This window comes from Myotis nattereri, assembly GCF_964212035.1.
Source record: "Myotis nattereri genome assembly, chromosome: 12".
NCBI classification, from domain to species: Eukaryota; Metazoa; Chordata; class Mammalia; order Chiroptera; family Vespertilionidae; genus Myotis; species Myotis nattereri.
Genome location: NC_138087.1, coordinates 82,800,101 through 82,822,116, shown reverse-complemented (window position 1 = coordinate 82,822,116; position 22,016 = coordinate 82,800,101). Strand labels below are relative to the sequence as shown.

The window sequence follows — 22,016 nt, the reverse complement described above, 5'->3', positions numbered from 1 at the left end:
GGGGCGTGGCCCTGGGGGCAGGGCCCCCCCTTGTCCTGAGCATCTCCTCCGCCTGGCTGGTCCTGGACTTTATTCGTGACAATAGGCCAGCGCTCCAGTAGCTCAAGCGTTCCCCGAGCCCCGTGAGCCACCCCAGCAAGTCCCAGGAGGTGTCGGCACCCCCAGCTGCAGCCGAGGGTCGGTGCAGGGGACAGACTGTGGTCGGCGTGTGGTGGGGCGGGGCGGGGCCCTCTGTCCGAGTCTGTGGGGAGGGGGATGGGAGCTGCCCTGCTGACTGCCCAGTGGGCACTGAAATAAATGTGTGGCCGGCCAGTGTGGCTCAGTGGTTGAGCGTCGACCTAGGAACCAGGAGGTCAGGGTTCGATACCTGGTCAAGGCACAGGCCCGGGTTGCGGGCTCCCTCCCCAGTGTGGGGCGTGCAGGAGGCAGCCAATGACTCCCTCTCATCACTGATGTTTCTATCGCTCTCTCCCTCTCCCTTCCTCTCTGAAATCAATAAAAATATATATTTTAAAAATTAAATAGAGAATGAAATAAGCGTGTGCTCGGCGCCGGGTGCTGTGTGCGCCGGTGACACGCTGCGGGCGGATTGCACGGGGCCTGCGCTCGGCTGGCGTCACGCCTGTCCCACGAGCACCTGGCTCAGGTGGGGACCTTGTGTCCCTGCAGCTGGGGCTGGGGGCGCGCCCTTGGAGGGGTTGGCGTCAGGATAGAGCGGGGTGTGGAGGGGGCAGCCGGGGGCAGGCAGCCCTGCCCGACCAGCGAGGGGCCTGGGGCTGACCGCGCCCGGGCTGGTGAGGACGGAGGGACAGGGAGTGACCAGCACCCCGAGGGGGCTGGCCCTTGTCCCCTTGTTTCTCTGGGGTCAGCTCTGCCCTCTGCTCTCCCACCCCCGCCTCCTGCCCGCCCCACCGGCCCCAGGAAAGACGCGACAGACGGGCGCTGGTGTGTCTCTTTATTGTGAGGGGCTCAGAGCAGCTGGTCGAGGCGGGCGGCGCCCAGCAGCCTCATGGCCTCAGCCCCTCCTGGGGCCCCCACTGGGAGGAGGGGTGACGTCGAAGGAGGGGTCACGCCGTCCTGCAGGGAGGCCGAGGTCCTGGAATGGACAAGGGGCCCCTATGATCCTGGGATCCTGAAGGACAGACCTCGCCAGCGCCCCTGGGGATGCGGACGCCCCTCCTGGGGAGACAGAGCCCCTCACCCACCTCAGGCCCAGTGCCCGCCCCCCACTCCAGCCCCTCGCAGCCCCCCCGGGCGCCCACACCCGGCCCGGGATCCTGGGGCGTCGCCTGTGCGTGTGGCCAGGACACAGGAGACGCACGGCAGTTCAAGGCCCTTCGGAGGGTGGGCGCGCGGCAGCCGATTCCCGAGTCCCCGGGAGACGCAGGCTGCAGCCCTTTCCCCGGGGGGTGGTGGGGGGTGGTGGAGGGGAGTCAAGGCCCCGGGACCCCACACCCAGGACGCTGAGCGGGGCAGGTACGTTACCCAGGAGGCGGGTCCGCAGGACTCCCTTAGACACGGCACCTCTCTGCGGGAGGAGGGGTGACGTGGGAGGTCACAGGTCAGCGACCACACCAGGGGGACCCCACCTCCCACCCACCTCCCGGGAGGCCTGGGGGACGGGGAGGCCGCCAGGGGAGAAAGACCCTCCCCGTGTGCACGGCCTTCGGACTTGGGGGGCCGGGGGGCGAGGGCAGGGGGCTGGCGGATGGGGGGTAGCAGGGGGTGGGGGGGTCACCTTGCGCCTGGGTCGGGATGCGGATGATACGGATGTGCATGGACAGCAGCCTCAGGGCCCGGCCGAACTGCTCCATGGCCACCTGGTCCACCTCCGGGGTCCTGGCTGTGGGGGGCGGGCGTCAGAGTGCTGCTCCCCGGGCCCAGGCAGGGCCAGGCTCCCAGCTGCCTCCAGGGCGGGGATGTACGCACCCAGGTACTGGCAGGCCCGGCTCTGGGCGGGGGCGGCCGTGTTCTCCGCGCAGACAAACAGGTAGTTCTTGTAGTCGGTGTCCAGCACCACGAGCCTGTTCTCCTCCAGGTCTGGGCGAGAAGCAGAGAGCGAAGCGAAGGTGAGGTTCGCTCGTCCCCTGTGCCCGCGGGCTGTGGGCTCGTGCCCATCACCGACCCCTCGACCAGAGGCCCGTGAGGCAGGAGAGGAAGCGAGAGGATGGGACACACAGCACCTGCTGCAGGTGAGCGGCCAGGTGTGCGGCCGGCCAGGTGGGCTCAGGCCCAAGGGGCAGAGGCAGACAGGAGGAGCTGGAGGCGGGGTGTGGGGTGAGGGGTGAGGGGTGAGGGCAGGAGGCACTTTGGCAGGGGGAGGGGGCGGGGAGGGGAGGGGGAGGGGAGGGGAGGGCGGGAGCAGAGGGCTGAGTCTGGGGCCCTGGGAGCGAGGAGTGGAGGAGGCAGGGCAGCCTGGAGCCATCCTGCGGGGAGCACAGAGTTAGCTGGAGGGACGAGAAGTCTCCCTGCACGACTTCCCTCTAAACTCTGTGCCGCCCTCGCTGGGTCGTGGCTCGTGTGGCCCTCGAGCTGGAGGGCCCCAGGTTTGATTCCGGCCGAGGACACACACGTCGGTGCAGGCCTGACCCCTGGGCCCCGGTCGGGTGCGTGCAGGAGGCAACCAGTCCACGCGTCTCTCTCACCTCAATGTCTCTCTCTGTCTCTCCCCCTCCCTCCCCCTCTCTCTAAAAACCAATGGAGAAACATCCTGGGGTGAGGATTAAAAATTTTAAATTTAAAATTTCACCCAACCAGGGTGGCTCAGTGGTTGAGCATCAACCCAGGAACCAGGAGGCCACTGGTTTGGTTCCTGGTCGGGGCGCAGGCCCGGTCGGGGCTCCGTCCCCAGTGGGGGGCGCGCAGGAGGCAGCCGATCGAGGGGTGATGTTCCTCTCTCATCACTGATGTTTCTCTCTCTCTGTCCCTCCCCCTTCCTCTCTCTCTAAAAATCACTGAAAACATATTAAAAAATAAGTAAATAAAAAATAGAAATGTCTGTGCCGATGCCCCGGGACAAGAGGCTGACCCTGCGCCGTCTCTATTTTGTGTTTCGTTATCAAAGATTAAGGCAGAATGTGCCAACTGCCTGGAGAATCCGCGGAGAGGGAGGCGCTGGGGGTCCTCTGACGCCGTGAGAGGTGCAGGCCCCGCTCAGGTGTCACCTTCCACTGCCTGCAGTGAGCAGGATGCAGCCCTGCAGCCCCCCCCCCCCACAAAGCGCGGCCCCCGGGGCCTGCCCCGCACCCCCTGAGGCACCCACAGGCCCACTCCCGCCTCCCGCCTCCCGCAGGGCTGAGGCTGAGCTCTGGGCCGGCTCTGGGCCCGGCCACTCACAGTCGATGTTGAACGTCCCTGCTCGCTGGGTTCTCTCGGCCAAGATCGTCTCCTCAACACACCGGCCGCCCTCCCTGAAGGGTGGTGACCGCGTAACGGTGACGCCCAGGCTGAGGCAGCCACTGTCACCCTCACGCAGACAGGGCCATGGCAGGAGGGCCCGGCCCCACTGCCCCTGGCCAGCGGCCTCCGCACAGGCCTCCCCACCCTGACCCCGCGTCGCTCTGTGGCCCCAGAGCCCTGGGCAGGGGCTCCAAGGGGCCCGAACCTCCCAGCTCTGCCCCCCGACCCCCAACCCCGACCCCATGCCGCCCACGGGAAGCCGGGTCCCTCAGGAGCCCTGCCCGCCCCCCTGTCCTGGCGCCCAGCCCCTTCCCCGCAGCCGGATACCCACCATCTGTGCACCATGATCTCCAGGTCGCCCTGGGGGGTGGGCCGCAGCTCCTTGACGTACATCCTCAGGGCGGCGTTCTCGGTGCTCGGCTGGGCGAGGTCGCTGACCGCCGTGGCCACGGAGTACCAGGTTCCGGCCACCTGGGGAGGGGCCGTGAGCTGCACTGGGGGGCGGGCGGGGACCCCAGCTCCCGGGTGGGCTCTCCGTCCCTCCCCTCTGGGCCAGGCCCCGTCTAACTGGGGTCACGAGCACGCCGGCCCCCAGCGTGCGGCCACACACTTGCAGGGACACCCCGTGCAGCCCCGGGGGCTCAGAGGCCACATCATGAGTCTCCCAGCACCACCTGGGCCTTGGGAGACAGAGCAGCGGAGGGTCCCAACGTCCCAGCCGCCCCGTCTTCTGAGGCCCCCGCGCCCTGCACTCAGCCCCCCCCCCAGCCTCCCCACCACAGCACCCCGTCCCCGACCTTCTGGACGTCCAGGTCCTCCCCGGTCTGGGGGACGCCCATGTCCTGGGTGCCGCACACCAGGGCCACGCTGAGAGCGAGCAGGAGGCACCTCATGGCTGCGGCTGCGGGACTTCCAGCTCCGAGCGCTGAGGCCGAGGCGACGGGCGCGGGGCCTTATATGGGAGCGGGCGGCCGCGTGGCCCCTGCCCCGGGTTCCCCGAATCCCCAAGGCTCCTTCCTCCCGGGGACAATAGGAGGCCTTCTTCCCGCTGAGCTGAAGCCGGAAGGTCCGCTGTGTCCCCCAGTTCCCGGTAGGGCCCCGCAGGGAAGGACGGGGGGCTGGGCTGGCCGCCAGCGGGAGGGACACGGCGGGCCGGGCTCTGGACAGCGGCCTGAGCCGTTTCTCTCTGGACTCCCTGAGTCCCGCCCGTCCCAGGAGCCAGGACAGCACCCCGTCTGGAAAACCTGGGGTCACCGCGGCGGGTCCGAAGGTCTTGACCTCTTCTCCCCAAAATCACCTCTTTTTAAATGTGTTTGTTGGTTTTTAGAGAGAGAGGAAGGGAGGGGGAGAGAGAGATGGAAATACCGATCGGCTGCCCCTGGGGATGGAGCTCACAACCCGGACGTGTGCCCTGACCGGGAATCGGCCGCACGGCACCTCCTGACCTCGCTGTCGCTCCGATCCGATCCGTCCCCTGGCTCGAGGCTCACAGCTATCTGCCTGATGGGCAAAATGATGACACAGCCTGTCAACCACCCCCCCCCCTCGGCGATCCAGCCCCCAGTTCAGACCAGGTTATTCTCTGTAAACGGAAGTGACTCGGTCGTCGCCCGGAGGCCGTCGAAAGCACCTGGCGACGTCCCAGGACGCGGCTCACTGGCCCAGAGCCCGGAGGCAGGGCCCCGCGACCACAGACCACACGCCGTGGGGCACCCTCAGCCGAGAAGGAGGCCGGAGGGGCCCTCGGGAGCCAGGTGAGGGCCGCCCGCTGAGGCGATGGGGGCGCGAGGCTGTCGGCCGTGCCAGCCCCCCGGGCGCCGTCCCCCTGATCACAGAAGACAGAAGGGCTGCCTTAAACCGCCCCCCACCAGCGCCACCCGAGAGAGGCCTGGTCTGTGGAGAGCAGAGTCCGCAGGGCCTCATGCAGCCGTCCTCTCTTCCTCCAGGTTCACGGGGCTCCCGTCTTTTTTTAAATAAAAATAAAAAGCCTCCGGTCATTCAGCTGTGGCCCCGTGAGCACTCACGGAGGAGCAGTACGTGCAAGTTTCCTAAGGAAACGCTCGGGGAGCGAGGGGCAGGCACGCCCTTCCCTGGCTTTCAAAGGGAAACGGAAATGTCTCCTTATTTCTAACGAGAGGTTCAGTGCGTGAATTCGTGCACGGGTGGGGTCCCTTGGCCTGGGCGGCTATCAGGGCTGATCCGGGTGTCACCCAGTCCCAATTGGACCGATCCGGGCAGCTGGCGGGGGGAGGAGGGGTTTGACTGCAGGAGGTTGGCCAGCAGGGGGGAGGGACGGAGGGAGGTTGACTTGAGAGCACACTGACCACCAGGGGCAGCTCCTGCATTGAGCATCTGCCCCCTGGTGGTCAGTGCATGTCATAGCTACTGGCCGGACGTCCAGTCGTAAAGGTTGCTCAGGCTTTTATATACATAGATGTGTTTGTCCTCACGGGGACCCTCTAGACGCAGGTCTGACAGGCCCTCCGTCGTGGTCTCGAAAATTTATAGAAATTTTAGGGAAAGAGACACCTTCCCCGCAGCCAGCTGTCCTGCCGCGAGCCCGGAGGGGGGATGCGTCAGCTGCCTGTCAGTGGCGTGGGCCTGTTTCTCCGCTTCGCTCCCAGGGATGCTGTTGGTGTCTCATGTTGACAATGACCTCTTCTGGTTTTATTGCAAAGAATGGATTTTTTTAAAAATATATTTGTATTGATTTCAGAGAGGAAGGGAGGAGAGAGGGGGATAGGAACATCAATGATGAGAGAGAATCATTGATCAGCTGCCTCCTGCACACCCCCTACTGGGGATCAAACCCACAACCTGGGCATGTGCCCTGACGGGGAATCGAACCCAGGACCATTCAGTCCGCAGGCCGGCACTCTATCCACTGAGCCACACCAGCTAGGGCTTAACTTTTAATTGTACAGTGATCCGCTCTCATTTGTCAACAGATGCACATTTAGGAGCACATGGAGGATCTTCTGATCACCATCACCCCCCAATATACACACACCCAGTGCACACACCCCAGTGTACACCCCAGTGCCCATGGGCCCCAGTGTACTCAGCCATCCAGTGCACGCAGCCCCTCCCCCGGGGCCTATAAAGAAAGGACCTACTGCCTGGAGGGCCGCGATGGGCACAGATTATGCAGAGAGCACATGAGAAACCATGGCAACAAGGTGAGTTATCCCTGGATTTACCACGTACCTGATGGCAGCCCGGGGACCGGGGGGCGGGAGATTACAGGCAATTTGCATTTCTTACTGTAAAATTGCATGCAAGTGCATTTCCATCTATTCAGTCCAAGTAACCTGCTTAGATTCCGATGATGCAAAAGTCAGGAAATGCTGAAAATTCCAGGGTGGGAGTTAAAAATCCTGTCCTGTTCCGCCCCCTCCCAGAGGGTGGCCTTTCTGTGATTTCATCGTTGATGGATCGCACAAGGGCTCAGAAAACCAGGAAAGCAAGGCAACGGGAGGGTTTTAGGGGCCCCTTCAGCGTGGCCATCCCCGCGCCCTGGATGGGGGGCCTCCGCTGGCTGCAAACCGGGTTGGCAGGGTTTTCCTGAGCATCTGAGGGCCCGTAAGTAAGGCCGTCCGCCGTGCTTCTCAGGCTGCTGTGCTGCCAGGGCGGTCGCGGGGGGGGGGGGGGGGCGGGGGGGGCGGGGTGCTGGCTCGGCATCCTTGCCCTCGTCCACCTCCCTCACAGGGGCCGGCCACTGTCCGCCCAGCGCCTGGGCCTCTGGCTCATCTCCCGGGGACCCCCCACCCCCGCCGGTGGGAGACTGGTGCACAAGGGCCAGGGAGACCTGAGCAGAGCCGGGCAGCGCCCAGGTCCCCCACGGCATCACAAATCCTGCCCAGCGCGGACTCCAGCCACTGAGCCCGCCCAGCAGGTTGATGCCATAGCGGGAGGCCAAGCACGTGCCTGGCTGGACGCTGATAGCCTGGGGCGGCCGGGTGGGGCCTGGGGCAGCTGTGCGGGTCCTGGGGCGGCCATGAGGGGCCTGGGGCAGCTGTGTGGGTCCTGGGGCGGCCATGAGGGCCCTGGGGCAGCTGTGTGGGTCCTGGGGCGGCCATGAGGGGCCTGGGGCAGCTGTGTGGGTCCTGGGGCAGCCATGAGGGGCCTGGGGCGGCCGGGCGGGGACAGTGGACGGGGAGGGAGGGCGGGCGCGAGGCAGGGGTGGGAGCTGAGGCTCTGCACAGGCCATAGGGCAGCACGGCTGACGTCCAGCGACGAGGAGGCCCCTGACGAGCAGCAGGATGTGCCTCTCGGGCGTGCAGCACCCCCTGCCTCCCAGGCGGCGTGTGCCTCAGCCGCGGCCTCACTCCCAGGTCCGCAGGCGCCGGCTGGGGAGCCCACTAGCCCCCCTGAGCTTGCTGATTAGCCCGAGGCCGGCCTGGCCGCGCCCCTTGCAGGCGGGGGTGGTGGGGTGGTGGGGGGCCGGGGGGGGGGGCGGGCACAGGAGCTTCTGCTTGATCACAACTCAGCTCCGCCCACTTTCTCTGCTCTTGGTTTGCTGGGGAAGGCGGCGATGTCACGGGTCACAGTAGCCCGCAACCCAGGCCTGTGCCCTTGACTGGAATCAAACCCTGACCTCCTGGTTCACAGGTCAACACTCAGCCACTGAGCCACGCCGGCCGGGGTCCCACACTCTTCACGGCTCGCTCAAGTGGCACTTCCTCCAGGAAGTCCTCCATGACTGCTCGGCCACCCTGACCGAGTCGTGCCCGCTGTAGCTGGGTGCGGGGTGCCCGCGCCCGTGCCCCTCCCAACAAGGAGTCCGTCTGTGAGGCGTGCATTTGCCTGTCTTGCTCACGGCTCACCCCCAGGAGCTAGCGCGGTGCCAGGCACGGAACACGTGCTCACAGGGTTGGTGACTGAGCGAGTGGCTTCCTGAGAGGGTGTCGGCGTCACGGGCGCGGAGGGTGGCGGCGGCCGCGCTGCACAGAAAGCACACGCGCGTGGGCAGTGGGCCAGCCGTGTCGATTGCACAGCAGACGAGGGCAGCAGCTTCTTCCTGCCACGCCCCCGGGGACGGGCCAGGAGGGGCGGTGACCCTGGAGGGCGCCTTCGGGCCTGGGCCTCGCGCCCTCGGGGGCCTGGGCTCACCCGCCTCCTCTCAGCAAGCGGTGGGATGGGAAGAGCTGCCTCAGCGACAAGGCTCCCCCGGTCGAGGGACCACACATCGGCCGCAGGAGAGAGCAGGACGGGGCTCAGGGCAGGATGGTGTGCGCACAGGAGGCTGTGGGAGGGGGCAGAGACCGGCGGGTGGAGCCACGGCTGCCGTGCACAGGCGGGCGGTTCTCCCTGGTGTCCCGGGTGCTGGTCCCGGGCACCTCGAGGGCACAGCCCAGGCGCCCTGGCCCCCCAGCCACAGTGCAGAGAGCCGATGGGACCAGCACGCGTGCCTTCCGTCTCTCTAATGAGCCGGACGGGGGCGGGGGCGGGGGCGGGGGTGCGTGGCCCGAAAGCCTTGCGGCCGTACTTACCGTCTTTGGGGAGCACTGTCTCGCCCGCTGTGAGCTCCCGGATCTCACAGATGTCCACGAACCGCCTCATGCTCGGGAAGGTGGTCTCCTTCTGTCTGCCTGGGTGGGAAGCAGTCATGGCCTCGGCGCGTCCACTCTGGCGCCCGGGGCTGCCCGCTCCCCCCGGCCCCCCGCCCGGCCCGGCCACGGCCGTGGGAGCTGGTGAAGCAGGTCCTCGGGCGGGACTGGTGCCCTTCTAAGAGGAGGGAGTGGCCAGGCCGCCCGCCCTGCGAGGACCCCCAGGAAGAGGCCCCAGCACCCGCCCTGCGGGCTCCCTGCACCGCCTGTAGGCCGCCCGCGTGGCGTCTGTCCGCGTCCCTGCACCGCCCTCCCAGCCCCCCCAGGCTCACTGCCCCGGACACGGCCCGGGAGAGACTCACAGAAGAGCAGCAGGGCCTGGGAGCGCCGGCCCGCCCGGCCCAGGCGCAGGTCCACGACGCCGTAGCTGTAGTCGGTGGTCAGCACGCGGAAGCCCTCCACCCCCTTCACTGGAAGGAGGAGCACAGAGCCACCGGACTCCTCCACCCACCCGAGGGGTGGGGGTTGGAAGGCTTGGGGGTCCCCCATCCCCACCCCGGGCCCGGCCCCCAGGACTGCACCAGCTGCGCTCTGGGAAGGACAGGCTCTGGGGCCGCCATGGGCCTGTCTCGGGCGTCCACCCACCTGTCTGCATCCCAGGGGGCAAAGGGGCCGCGGGGGCAGTGCAGGCGGGCGTCATGCCCAGCGTCTGGGCTCGAGCCCGTGGACGCCCCCCCGCCCCACCACCTTCCTCCCCGGCCTCACACGCACAGGGGTTCCGGAACACGGCCTTCTTCCCGTCCTTCCTCAGGACGACCGTGCGTGACTGGCACCCCTGAGACCTGCAGGGGGAGGGGGCTGTGACTCTCAGGCAGGGAGCCCCGCTTCCCACCCGCAGCCACCAGCCCCCCCAGAAGACCCTCTGGGCCCCTCCTCCGACCTCTGCCCCGAGGGACCCAGGGGTGGGGGGTGAGGGCCCTGGAAGCCTCACTCCTGCTCCTGTGCCTTCGGGCTCTCGTTTCAGAACTTTCTGACCGGTCTGGGCCCGTCTGCCACCCAGGGGACCCCCAGCACCAGCTGCCGCTCAGGGGACCCCCAGACACCGGCTGCCGCTCAGGGGACCCCCAGCACCAGCTTCCTGCCCCGAGCCCGGGCCCCAGTGCCTCTCCCTAACCAGCCCTTGGCCTTTTGGGGCAGGAAGTGGGGATGTGGCTGCCGGTCAGTCCTGGTGGGGTCCCCAGGCTGCCCAGGACCCTGCCCCGCCCCCAGGTCCTTCTGGTGGAGAGGGAGCCGCCTGGGCTGTTGGGGGCCGGGAAGGAGGGGGGCCCTCACCGGGGGAAGGCGAGGACCACCCGCAGCTGGCCCACTCCGTGCACCCGCACCACGGCCGCCCCCAGCTTCCGCGTGTCTCTGCCCGGCAGGAACCCCCTGGCGTCGGAGGCGATGGCGAGAATGTACCAGAACCCTGAGAACTGCAGAGAGGGCGCTGGGGGACGTGGACGCCGCCCCCCCCCCAGGCCCGTGAACCCACCGGACACGTGACCCCGGCCTGCGGCCCAGCCCACGTGCAGGGCTGTGGGGCCGGGGGTGGCACAGGGCTGGGCACCGAGGGCCGAGTCTCGTCCCGTGGGGGCCTCCGGGGGGCCCTTTCCTCCCCACTCGCCCGGCACCCGTCCTGCCAGCTTCCTGCTGCAAACCCGCGCTCCCAGCCTCTGCCCACGCCCCCCCCCCCACTGGAACCCGCTACCGGCCGGCGGTCCATTATCCCAGAACATGCCCTGCTCATTCCACCCCCTCTGCCTGCCCAGCACGTCCGGGTAACCTCAGGCCACGCCCGTCGGGGCCTCCGCTCGGCCCCACGGGGGGGGGGGGGGTACATCCCCAAAGAGGCTGTCAACCCCTCGGGGAGGCCGGTGGGCAGCCCGCTGGGCCCGTGGAGGTTCCTGCCGCCTCAGGACACCCCCCCCCCGCATCCCCGGCCCTTTGTGGCTGGGCACTGGGCGCAGGGACTGGGCACCAGGCTCACCTTGTTCCAGTTGAGGTTGTGGGACTCCCTGGGGAGCTGCTCCTGGGGCTGGGCCCCCACAGCCAGCACCAGCGCCAGCACCAGCCCCGGCGGCAGCCGCCCCAGCCCCATCTCGCCCTCCTCCCTCAGCCACCGACACAGAGTTTAAATCTCCCTGCCCGTCCGCCCACCACAGGCATCCGGCCAACCTGGAGCTGCCAGAGGGCCAGGGTGGGCGAGGGGGAGGGCGGGGCTGTGGGCACAGGGGCCCGCCCCCCGCTCTCGGCCCTCAGAGCTGCACAGCCCCCTGGGGGGGCCGGCCTGGGGGCCCTGAGACGGAGGTCGTGTTCCCGCTGTCACTCCCGGGGGCCCCTCGTCACCAGGGCAGGTGTCCCCCGAGCGGTGAGGCCCCAGGCGAGAAGCTTCTCTGGGCCACTGCACGGGAGCCGCGCTGACCTGGGAGCTGCCCCCCGGGCCGGGGCCGGGACTGACGGCCGGGCGGCCACGTGGGTGCACACGGCACCTGTGCCTGTGGGTCCGTGCTCCCTGGAGAGCGAGGCCCCGCCTGCCCGACCCTGAGTGACAGGCAGCCCTCTCCTCCCTCAGCTCCCCCTGGCCCCCCTCCTGCCAGGGCTTCAGGCTCAGGCCCCTTGCTGCCCCCGCCCCACCCCCGCCCCGCCCCCGCCCCTGCCCCTGCCCCTGCCCCTGCCCCCGCCCCCGCCCCTGCCCAGAGCCCAGGCCGGGGAAATCCAAACTGGAGCCCTGGGCACTGGGGCCAGCTCCCTCGGCCCAGCATCCCGACCAGACTGCCCCCACCCGGGGGCCCTGCTCCAGCCCAGGGGACCAGCCCCACCTGCCCAGGGGCCTTGGTGGCTGAGGAAGAGCAGCCGCTCCCAGCCCAGCCCCCTTGGCCCTGGGGACGCAGGTGTAGATGGGGCTGTAGGTGGGGCCCCTTGTCCCGCAAGGCCTCACTGCCCCGTGGGTCAGCCCTGGGGGAGCCACCCCACCCCACCCCGTCCCGCCCCAACCAAAGCCCGGCCAGAGCCCGGGAGGCAGCTGGGCGGGGTCCACGTGTCGCACTCGCGAGGCCGGGCGGCTTGTGAAATCGCTTTATTTGAATCCTCAGCCAGAGACCCTGGAGCAGCAGGCCCAACGCCCAGCCCTGGGCAGCCGGGCGGGGAGGGCAATGGCCGCTCCACCAGGCCACGGTGGGCGCCGCCCCCTTCGGGGACACAGCATTCACTGGAAACCAAGGCAAACATGGGGGGCCCAGGCTGACCTCGCGGGCATCTGCCCGCCAGGCCCCAGCCCCAGCCACTGACCCCCGCTGCCCACTGGGACGTGGGCCCCAGGCCCCGGCTCCCCCTGCCGCACGCCGGGCGACGCTCGGAAGGCAGCTCACCTGGAAGGCCTTGTGCGCACAGGTGACTGGAGGGGGAACAAGGTGGGCCGTGAGGGGCCAGGCCAGATGGCAGCCCCCCAGCCCAGGGCTTCCCAGGCCCTGCCCACGGTCTCTCCTGAGACTCCACAGGGACAGGTGACCCCCCCGCCGGTTCTGCCTGACCCCCCGAGGGTCCCCATCGACACTCACGGTCGGGGCGCAGCCGGGCCTGCTGCTGCGAGAGGAAGCCCAGGCCCCGGCTCCACCTGGTGAAGAGGCTCATGGCCTCCTGGCTGGCCAGGTGTGTGCGGCCTGCGGGGAGGGCGCCCCGAGAGCTGGCCTGGGCTGGGGGGGGGCCAGGGGCCAACAGGAAACTGCCTCCCCGACCCCTGCCCCCGACCCCGGCTCCCGGCTCCCGGCCCCCGACCCCGGCCCCCGGCCCCGGCCCCCGGCCCCCGACCCCCGACCCCCGACCCCGGCCCCTGATCCCCGGCCCCGGCCCCCGACCCCCGACCCCCGACCCCCGGCCCCGGCCCCCAGCCCCCGACCCTGGCTCCCGACCCCGGCCCCCGACCCCCGGCCCCTGGCCCTGACCCCCGGCCCCCAGCCCCCGGGGGCCACGCACTGTACAGCTCCACGGTGCTGAAGGCCTCGTCCTGCTGCTCCAGCTGCGTGAAGACGACGGCGTAGTCCCTGAAGTCGGTGCCCAGCACGCGGTACTCCAGCACGCCCAGCGCTGCCACGGGCCCAGCGGGTGTCAGGGCTCCAGAGGCCCCCCCAGGCCCAGGGCCCCAGCTGTCCCCCTCCCCACCCCAGCCGTGCCCAGAGCTGCCAGGGACGGGTGCTCCCCCGACCCTGTCCCCACCGGGGCCCGTGCCACTCCCTGCACCCCGGGGAGGGGCTCAGGTCCCCGGGGAGCGTGGCGGGTGCAGGCCAGTCCTCTGTCCTCGGAGCCCCCAGCCTCCGACAAAATGGGGCCCCCCCGCTTCCAGGTGGGAGCAGCTCTGCGGATGTGCAGAGGCCGAGGCCCCAGGAAACGGACCCGCCCGCCCTGCCCCGACGGGACCGCGCGGCGTCCTCCTCACAGGGATTCTCGAACACCCAGGCCGGGTCCTGTCTCAGCAGCTCCACAGCACTCAGCTCACACCTCTCCTGCCTGGGGAGGAGACGGCCACGTCCACTCGGGCCCATGTCCACTCAGGGCCATGTCCACTCAGGGCCCATGTCCACTCGGGCCACGTCCACTCAGGCCCACGTCCACTCAGGGCCCATGTCCACTCAGGGCCACGTCCACTCAGGCCCACGTCCACTCAGGCCCACGTCCACTCAGGGCCACGTCCACTCAGGCCACGTCCACTCAGGCCCACGTCCACTCAGGCCCACGTCCACTCAGGGCCACGTCCACTCAGGCCCATGTCCACTCAGGCCACGTCCACTCGGGCCCATGTCCACTCAGGCCCACATCCACTCAGGGCCACGTCCACTCAGGCCACGTCCACTCAGGGCCCACCGTTTACACAGGGTCCAGACCCAGGACCACAGAAGACAGTTCTGCCCCAGACCCTCTGCTGACCGGCCAGTGTGGCCACGGGACCCGCCTTCCTCCCAGTGCCCCCAATAACCCTGCTCCCCGCCGAACTGGACCGTCCGGGCTGGGCCCAGAGCCCTGGGAGAGCCGGCCCCTCCCTGCCCCTCCCGGGACCTCATCACCGGGTCCCCGGGGAGAAGGGGACACGAGGCTGAGGGCATCGGGGCGCCGGGCAGACGCAGCGGCCTGTGCATCGGGCAAAGCCACTCCCTCAAAGCGGCAGCGTCCCTACGTCCCTACGTCCCTACGTCCCTACGTCCCTACGTCCCTACGTCCCTACGTCCCTACGTCCCTACGTCCCTACGTCCCTACGTCCCTACGTCCCTACGTCCCTACGTCACGTGCCCGAGTGACAGGAATAGGCAGGGAGTCCTGGGAGGAAGAGTGACCAGCGAGAGACGAGCCGGTGTGACAGCACATGAGGGAAGCGCAGGCTCGGCCGGCGCGGGCTCCGTGGGTGAGCGTGGACCCAGGAACCAGGAGGTCGCAGTTCGATTCCCGCTCAGGGCACAGGCCCGGGCTGTGGGCTCCATCCCCAGCGTGGGGCGTGCAGGAGGCAGCCGGTCCATGATTCTCTCTCATCGTTGATGTTTCTCTCTCTCTCTCTCTCTCCGTCCCCCTTCCTCTCTGAAGTCAATAAAAACATGTATTTTTTAAACACGGCACTCTGTGGGCTGAGATGTCACGGTGCGCGGCACGCGTGGTTAACCGACTCGCGTGTCCCGTGTGCCTGAGGGTCCGGGGAGCCACCAGAACCTAAAGCAGGCCGCCCGCAGCGTGGACCCACACCGGGCAGCCTTGGGGGCATGTCCTGCCCCGAGGCCCACCAGGCCCGGGGTCCAGGGCGCAGACGCCAGAGGCCAAGCCCAGGTGGCGCTCAGAGCAGAGCTGGCCGGGAGGGAGGGAGGCAGGGGCTGGGCACGTGTGCGGGCGCCCGAGCCTCCGCGCCCGGGGAGCTGGACTCAGCCCGGAACCTTCGCCACGGCCTCGCCTGCCCAGCCCGGCCCGGCCTGGCGTGCAGGGCCAGGCTCCTCACCTGTGGCGGGCGGCCAGCACCGTCAGCTTGTTTTCGGGCGAGAGCGTCACCACGACACCCTCCATGTTCTTCGTGGCCTTCTCCACCGCGAAGCCCCTTTCCCCGGAGGCCACGGCCACCACGTACCAGGCCCCCAGAAGCTGGACGGAGGAGGACAGGGTGAGGGCCGCCCTCCAGACCCAGAGGCACCCTGTCCACCCGGGAGCCCGGGCGCCCCTGGCGCAGGCCAGCCCCCCTCCCCCCTCTGGCCCCCGTGCCCTGGGGGAGCCCCAAGGCTGTTACCTGCCCGGGGTCCAGCCGCCCCAGCCACGCGGCCGGGGCCCTGGGCACTGCGGCCAGAGCCAGCAGGGCCACCAGCACAGCCCTCATGCTCCCCAGTGCGCGCTCCGGCCCCGGACGCCCGTTATATGGCTGAGTCGCTGTGGGCGACCAGTAACCACACGCCATCCTGCCTCCCTGCTGGCACCGCGGCCAAATTACCAAAGGTGGGGGCTCCTGATGCCCTGGGCTCTGTGCCCACCTCCTCTCAACACTTCCTTCCGCTCAGAAGGTTCCAGAACAAGCACCTTAATCCCAGGCCGCACCCCCCTTCCCTCCCCTCTCCCCTCCTCCCCTCCCCCCTCCTCTCCCCTCCCCCTCCCCCGGAGGCCCAGCACCCTCCCTTTCTCCGTCTCCTTCTGGAAAGAACAGACACCGCTCTTTTTTTTTTATTTTTTTTATTGATTTCAGAGAGGAAGGGAGCGAGAGAAACATCAACGATGAGAGAGCATCACGGATCGGCCGCCTCCTGCACGCCTCACACTGGGGATGGAGCCTGCCACCCGGGCCTGTGCCCTGAGCGGGAATCGAACCCTGACCTCCTGGTTCATAGGTCGATGATCAACCCCTGAGCCGTGCTGGAGGGCGAGAGAGGCGGCTCTTAAGCCCAGGCAGCTGCAGGCCAAGGTCAAGGCCAAGGACGACGGGCAAGAACGCCTGGACCGCCCACCCTGCCCCTCGGCCGTGGCCTCCGGCCCCCACGCACAGCACAGCGCTGGGGACGGCCTGGTCTCCCAGCCCCGCACGCCCCCCCCCGTACCCCCGCCCCCCGTCTGGGTCTGGGGCACGGGCAGCCTCCACGCTGCCGCCTCCCACACTGCGACCCCCACCTCTGCTCCCCGTGACCTTGGCCGAGCCCCTCGGGGTCCCCTGGGAGCAGAGCAGAGAGGCCTCAGCAGCATCCGTCTGAGCCCCCAGCACCGGGAGGAGGCGGGAGGACCCCGCTCTGGTGGTGGGTGGTGCCACCTGGACGCGTTCCCAGGCCCCGTGGCTGGCTGCCGCTCAGGGTTCTGTTGCCACAGAACAGGCGAGAGTTGGAGACGGAGGAAAGACGAGTCCTTTGTCCTGGCAGGGCTTTGGGGGGGGGGGGGGGCAGCCCCGCGTGGGAGATGAACGGACGGTGGAGGTGAACTAAAGTCGACCCGCCCTCGCCCTCGCCCTCGCACAAGCTCTCGGCTCAGCTTCCCACTGCCTCCGGCACAGAACGTCTCCGCTTTGAACTTGGGCCAGGATGCCCCTGGCTGCCCGCTGGCTGGACGCCTGAGGGAAGAGAGTGCAGCAGGAAGACACACCTCACCCACCAGCCTCTGGAGTCCCATGCCCCCAGGGGCCCCAGGTTCCGATTCCGGTCAGGGCAGTGCCTGGGTTTCAGTAGGGGGCGTGCAGAGGGCGGCCGATCCATGTGTCTCTCTCCCCGTTCCTTCCTCTCTCTCTAAAAATCAATAAGCAAAAGAAAAAAAATCAATAAGCTGGGCCGGCCTGGCTCAGGGGTTGAGCTTCGACCTAGGAACCAGGAGGTCAGGGTTCGATTCCCGCTCAGGGCACGGTCCCCCGAGAGGCTCCTGGGGGTCCCCCGGCTTCGGCCCATTCGCAGCACAGTGTGCAGGTGGGGACACCCTCCTCAGGGGTCCTCCAGGGTGGGGGTGGCCTGCGGGGGGGGTCTCTGGGCACTTTCATGAGGGCACTGACCCATCCTGGGGGCCCCACCCTCATGACCTAGTTACCTCCCAGCACCTGCACCCCAGGGGGCAGGATTCCTTATGGACTTTGGGGGACACGCACGCTGACCGCAACACGGACTGTGGAAACGGCCGACGCGTCTGCGTCTACGTCACGAGCTGAGAGCCATGTTCGAAACGATATTTTCATTTTACGATTTTCCGTTTACAGCCGGGAACTATAAAAAGCGGGGAGGTAGAGCTCCTCTGGGGTCAGGTGGGGCCCTGCGGGAGGAGAGACTCGGGGCAGCTCCCCGCGTGCAGAGGCCGCGGCCACGGGCCAGAGGGTCTCGGCAGAAACTCCGACCTCGGCTGTGCAGCCCCAGGACCGAGAAGACGCATCCCCGCCGTCCGCGCCAGGCACCGGCTGCTCCGCGGACGAGCCCGCTTTCGGCGAGGCCGGCTCCTCGACTGGCTGAGCTCCGGCCCCGCGGACCTGTGGGCCACCCCTGGCTCCTGAGCACCTGGTCGGTCAGACTTCAGCCTCCAGACATCCCTCCTCAGGTCTTTGGGGACCGGGTTCAAGGTTCCTTAAGGCGCGTCCTAGGCAGACCCTCCTCTGCCCACCCAGGGCCCCTCTGTCTGGGCTGGTGCCCCCGGCCCCACCCCGGGCCAAGCACTTCCCTCCTGCCTCAACCAGGAGCCGTGGCCACCCACCGAGCACCCTCCTGCCCAGCGGCCCCAGCCCGGGGGGTGGAACAAAAGGAGGGAACAGTGGGGGTCGTGGCGACAGAGGGCATGGGGGGCCCCAGGCCTGTGCCCGGCCGAGCCAACCAATGCCAGGTGCTGGGGCAATCGGGAGCCACGGCAGATGTGGCCCTGAACCAGGAGCTCCCTCCGGGGCCCAGCCGGGGCCGACTTGGGCTCAGGGAGCAGGACGAGACTGCGCAGGGAGGGGACCACGGCAGCCTGACCCGGGTCCGAGCGCCAGGGCTGGGCAGGGCCCTGAGCGGGAGGTGGGGGGGCGGGACCGCCATCCCCCGGAGCCACGCGCCCGACTCGGCCCTTCAGGCTGCGGTCCAGCCGGGCGGCGTCCCACACGGTCCACCTGGGCAGCGACGGTGTCGTCTTGGGGCGGTCACGGAGGCACACCCCACCCCACCCCACCCCACCCCACACCACCCCACCAGGAAAGACTCAGGGCAGCAGGTGTGGTCGGGGGTTTATTTGGGGCCAGTGCTGCTGCCCTGGGGCAGGGGCAGGAGGGGCGAGTGGGGCAGGGGCAGGAGGGGCGGGTGGGGCTCCCAGCGGCGGCCTGGGGACAGGCTCCTAGATCAGCTCCTGCGACACAGAAGGGCGGGGCTCAGGGCTGCCGGCTCCCAGGGCCCCGGGCAGCGGTCAGGACCGCGTATGGGGCTGGCGTCCGGCTGCCGGGTGGTCACGCAGAGCCCACCGTTCCTCTGCCTGCAGATCCGCTGGCAACCCCCCCTCTGGGCCGTGATGAGGCCGAGGGGCCCACAGGTGGTGGTGGGTGTGTGTGGGACATGGGGGCCTGAGACGGTGCCCACAGGGCCCCTCCAGGCTGGACGTCAGCGTCCAGCGGCCCCTGGCTGCCTGCTGCATGGAAGGGGACCCGGCCCAGCCCCCAGCCAGCCGGCCCTGCACCGGCCTCCGGCCCCGCCTGGCATTGCGTGTCACCCCCCCTGGAGGCCGGGGCTAGTGGAGTCGGTCCTGTTGGGCGGGGCCTCAGCGGGCAGAGCGGCCGGCGAATGCTCACCTCCTTCAGGAGCTTGGCACACCTCCCTGTGGACGGGGCGTGTGAGGGACGCGGACGTGCCCGGACCCCTCCCACTGGCCAGAGGGCACCGTTAAAGGCCTTGCCCCTCAGGCAGCCCTCAGGGCTAGGCCTGCCCCCCAACCTTGGCTCTGCCACAGAGAGATCCTGCCACCCTCAGCCCCCAGACCCCTCCCCTCCTTCCACGTGCGGAGGGAAGGAGAGATGGGGGGGGGCCCAGCCCGGCGGGAGCAGGGGCAGGGGCTCACCGGCCGCAGCAGGTTGGCGCAGGTCGCTGTGGACGAGAGGGAGAGTGAGGCGGGCAGGGCTAGGGAGGCGCCGCCCCGGGGGCCTGGCTGGGCCCAGCACTCACTGTCCCAGGTGTTCAGGTGCACGTCCTTCGGGGAGAGCCCGTACTCCTTGGCCACCAGGTGGAACTTGTCCAGGACTTCCTTGTCCTGCTCCAGGGCCCGGCCTGTGACGGACGGGGTTCGACATGGGCCGGAGCACCCTGCCGTCCCCGCCCCCCGCCCCATCCAGCTCCCAGCACCGCCTGCCCGTCAGAGCGGGGTCCCCACGAAGCAGCAGACCGCCCCGTCCGCCCCGCGGGCTTACTATAGAGCTTCAGGACCCGGATGCTGGCCGCTCCGCGGTGGAGCTGCACGTCCAGGATGGCGTAGGTCTCGTAGTCCGTGCTCACCACCGAGATCTCCTTGTCTCCTGGGGACGAGCCAGGCCCAGGGCTCCCGGCTTGGCAGGGCCCCTCCGCCCTCACCGCCTCCCGCAGGCCAAGCCCCCAGAGCTGGCCCTACTCTCTCTCGTGCATGCACACACACGTACACGTGTACACACATATGTGCACACGCATGTGTGGCTGCACAAACGTACATGTGTGCACGTACATGTGTGTGCGTGTGTGCACACACACACCCCGGAGCACCGGAGTGGGCCCTCTGGGTCTCCTGACGGGACCTCCCTGAGGATAGTGGCCAGGGGGCCCTGCTGACCGGGGAAAAGACACCTAATCAGACATGTCCCAGGCCTTTCGGAGAGGAGGGCGCACAGCCCTCAGGGAGACCCCGGAGCTGCACAGAGGGCTCCGGCCAGGGGACCAGGGGCACCCCCCGAGGCAGCTCCCCACCCTCTGCGGCCTGCAGGGCTGAGCAGGAGCCCTAAGGGCAGGACGAGGGTCCCGGAGGCCCCCTGCTCGCCGTCCGGACTTCGGCGGGAATGAGGCCGTGGCAGCTCCTTACCAAACTCTTTGGGAAGCTTGAACTTCCCCGGGACGTCCCCCTTCATGGCCAGCCGCTTGTCCTTCACGCAGCCGGTCTCACTAGGGAGCACAGAGCCTGCAGCGGCCGCCCCCACCGGGCCCCCACTCTGGGCAGCAGCAGCCCTGAGACCACCGGAGCCCCCTGCCGGCCCCCCCGTCTCCCCCGGTCCTGCCCCCCACCCTCCCCCCGCCCCTCACGGCTCCAGGCCACGTGCGTGGGAGCCAGCAGACAGCACGGGCCCATGGCCGGGGGTGCGGGGAAGGGCAGCCGACCAATAGCGGCCGAGCCAGGCTTGACCTGGGGGCCCTGACTCCTGGGGGGTCCCAGGGGAAGGACTGGAGGCTGAGCCCCTAAGTTCAGAGGTCACCCACGAACTATCTGAGGAGAGGGTGAGGGTCCCCCTCCCCCCAGGGACTGCTGCTGTCCCTGCAGGCCCCCCTCCGCCCCTCACTCACTCTTCGTAGGAGGTGGTCAGGGCCAGGTGGCCGCGCTCCGGCTCCACCAGCACCGCCACCACCTTCCTCGCCTTCGGTTCGCGGAGCTTGGAGGCAAAGGCGATCTCGTACCAGAAGCCTGAGAACTGGGGGGCGGGAGCGGCTGCGGGCACGGGTGCCAGGATCGGGGCGCCCCTCCTCCCAGCGGACAGCAGTCTGGAACGTCCAGGGGGCTCCAGTCCCGGAGGACTCCCGCAGCGGGCGCCCCCAGCTCCCTACCTTGTCAAAGTCAAAGTCCTTCACCACCGAGTCCCGCCTGCGGGCCCCCAGCGCGACGCACAGCCCCAGCAGGGCCAGGAGCACGGGGCCCTTCATGGCCAGGCGGCGGGCGGCTGCACCCACTCCTAAACCCCCAGAGCCACAGCCCGGGCGCCCGGCCTGGTTTATATCCGCCTCCGTGGGCACCTGGGACCCGGCGGGCAGGCGTCATTAAGCAGGTGGGCAGCACACGGTGGACCCGCCAGCAGCCGCCCGCCCCAGGCCCGAGGGGGAGCCGCCCACGGGGCCAGGAGCGCCTGCTGTCCGCCCCACAGGGTAAGAGCCAGCGGGGCCCGAGCCCCTCCCTCCCCCGCGATGGGGCCTCGGACGGTGCGTCCCGAGGCCGGAGGGCAGTGCTGGGCTCTGGGGTGAGACGACAGGACAGGACGGGCACGGTCTGCGGGGGCATCGTCACTCTGGGGAGAGGGTCTCATCGGGACTGTGCGCCGGGTGTCGCTGCCCCAGGACCCGCAGCTGCCCGGAGCGGGGAGCCCTCAGCTTCCTCCGTGTGTCTCGTCTGCGCGGCTGGCACAGCCCGTCTCCCCTCGGACCCAGACCTGCCCAGGAACTGGGCGCATGTGCCCGAGGCCTGCCACCGGGGCGGGCACGGGCCTGCGGTCAGCGGGGCATGACGGAGGACACGGTGCCCGCGCGGTGCGGACTGCACAGCCCGCTGGCGCTGCGGGTCGCGAGGCGTGGGCCCATGTCCTGACCCCTCGGCCCTGCCGGCCGGCCCACGGGAGCCTTTGAAGACCCCACAACCAACGCCAAACGGCAAATTGGCAGCATCCTGCCCACCCAGCCGGGAGCCAACGGCACCCACCTCCGGGCCTCCTGGCTCTTTAACCGCAGAACTGGCCCCCAGGCCGGGAGGGGGAGAGCGGTGCAGAGAGCGTGACTCCGGCCCGAGGTCGCCCAGGAGGTGGGCGGTCACTGCCCTCGACCCCCGCCCCCACCCAGCAGCCGGGAGATGGGGAGGGAGGGGGTCCAGCCCATGGCATGGCAGACAGTGTCTAACGCGTGAGGGGACAGACAGAGAGAGAGACGGGGATGAGGGGGGAAGAGCTGAATAAAAATGCAGAAGTGGCCGGACTGGCGTGGCTCAGGGATTGAGCGTCCACCTGTGAACCAGGAGGTCACAGTTCCATTCCCGGTCGGGGCACAGGCCCGGGTTTGGGGATCGGTCCCCAGTGTGGGGCGTGCAGGAGGCAGCCGGTCCATGGTTCTCTCTCATCACTGATGTCTCTCTCACCCTCCCTCTCCCTTCCGCTCTGAGATCAAC

General features: G+C 69.1%; 2 protein-coding genes across 2 annotated transcripts; both read right to left on the bottom strand.

The window, feature by feature from the left end:
- Nucleotides 1–938: 938 nt before the first annotated feature.
- LOC308528388 (beta-lactoglobulin-like) lies at nt 939–4,899 on the bottom strand. The gene is made up of 7 exons (XM_081104005.1): nt 4,197–4,899; nt 3,731–3,870; nt 3,337–3,410; nt 1,930–2,040; nt 1,739–1,843; nt 1,486–1,528; nt 939–1,096 (listed from the first exon to the last, which is right to left on the bottom strand). The coding sequence occupies exons 1-6, from the start codon at nt 4,290–4,292 to the stop codon at nt 1,512–1,514; spliced, it is 543 nt and encodes a 180-aa protein (XP_080960131.1). The 5' UTR covers nt 4,293–4,899; the 3' UTR covers nt 939–1,096; nt 1,486–1,511.
- Nucleotides 4,900–11,099: 6,200 nt separating this feature from the next.
- LCN6 (lipocalin 6) lies at nt 11,100–15,327 on the bottom strand (the record flags this gene model as incomplete). Its single annotated transcript, XM_081103193.1, has 6 exons — nt 11,100–11,168; nt 11,982–12,646; nt 12,960–13,070; nt 13,420–13,490; nt 14,959–15,098; nt 15,241–15,327. The coding sequence occupies 6 exons, from the start codon at nt 15,325–15,327 to the stop codon at nt 11,100–11,102; spliced, it is 1,143 nt and encodes a 380-aa protein (XP_080959319.1).
- Nucleotides 15,328–22,016: the final 6,689 nt, after the last annotated feature.

Excerpts from the sequence above, each read along its gene's own strand:
- LOC308528388 (XM_081104005.1), bottom strand. The coding sequence starts at position 4,292 with ATGAGGTGCCTCCTGCTCGCTCTCAGCGTGGCCCTGGTGTGCGGCACC. Across the intron at positions 3,871-4,196 it reads AGGACCTGGACGTCCAGAAG|GTGGCCGGAACCTGGTACTC; the intron begins GTCGGGGACGGG and ends GCCCCTCCCCAG. Across the intron at positions 2,041-3,336 it reads AGGGACGTTCAACATCGACT|ACCTGGAGGAGAACAGGCTC; the intron begins GTGAGTGGCCGG and ends CTTCTCGCCCAG.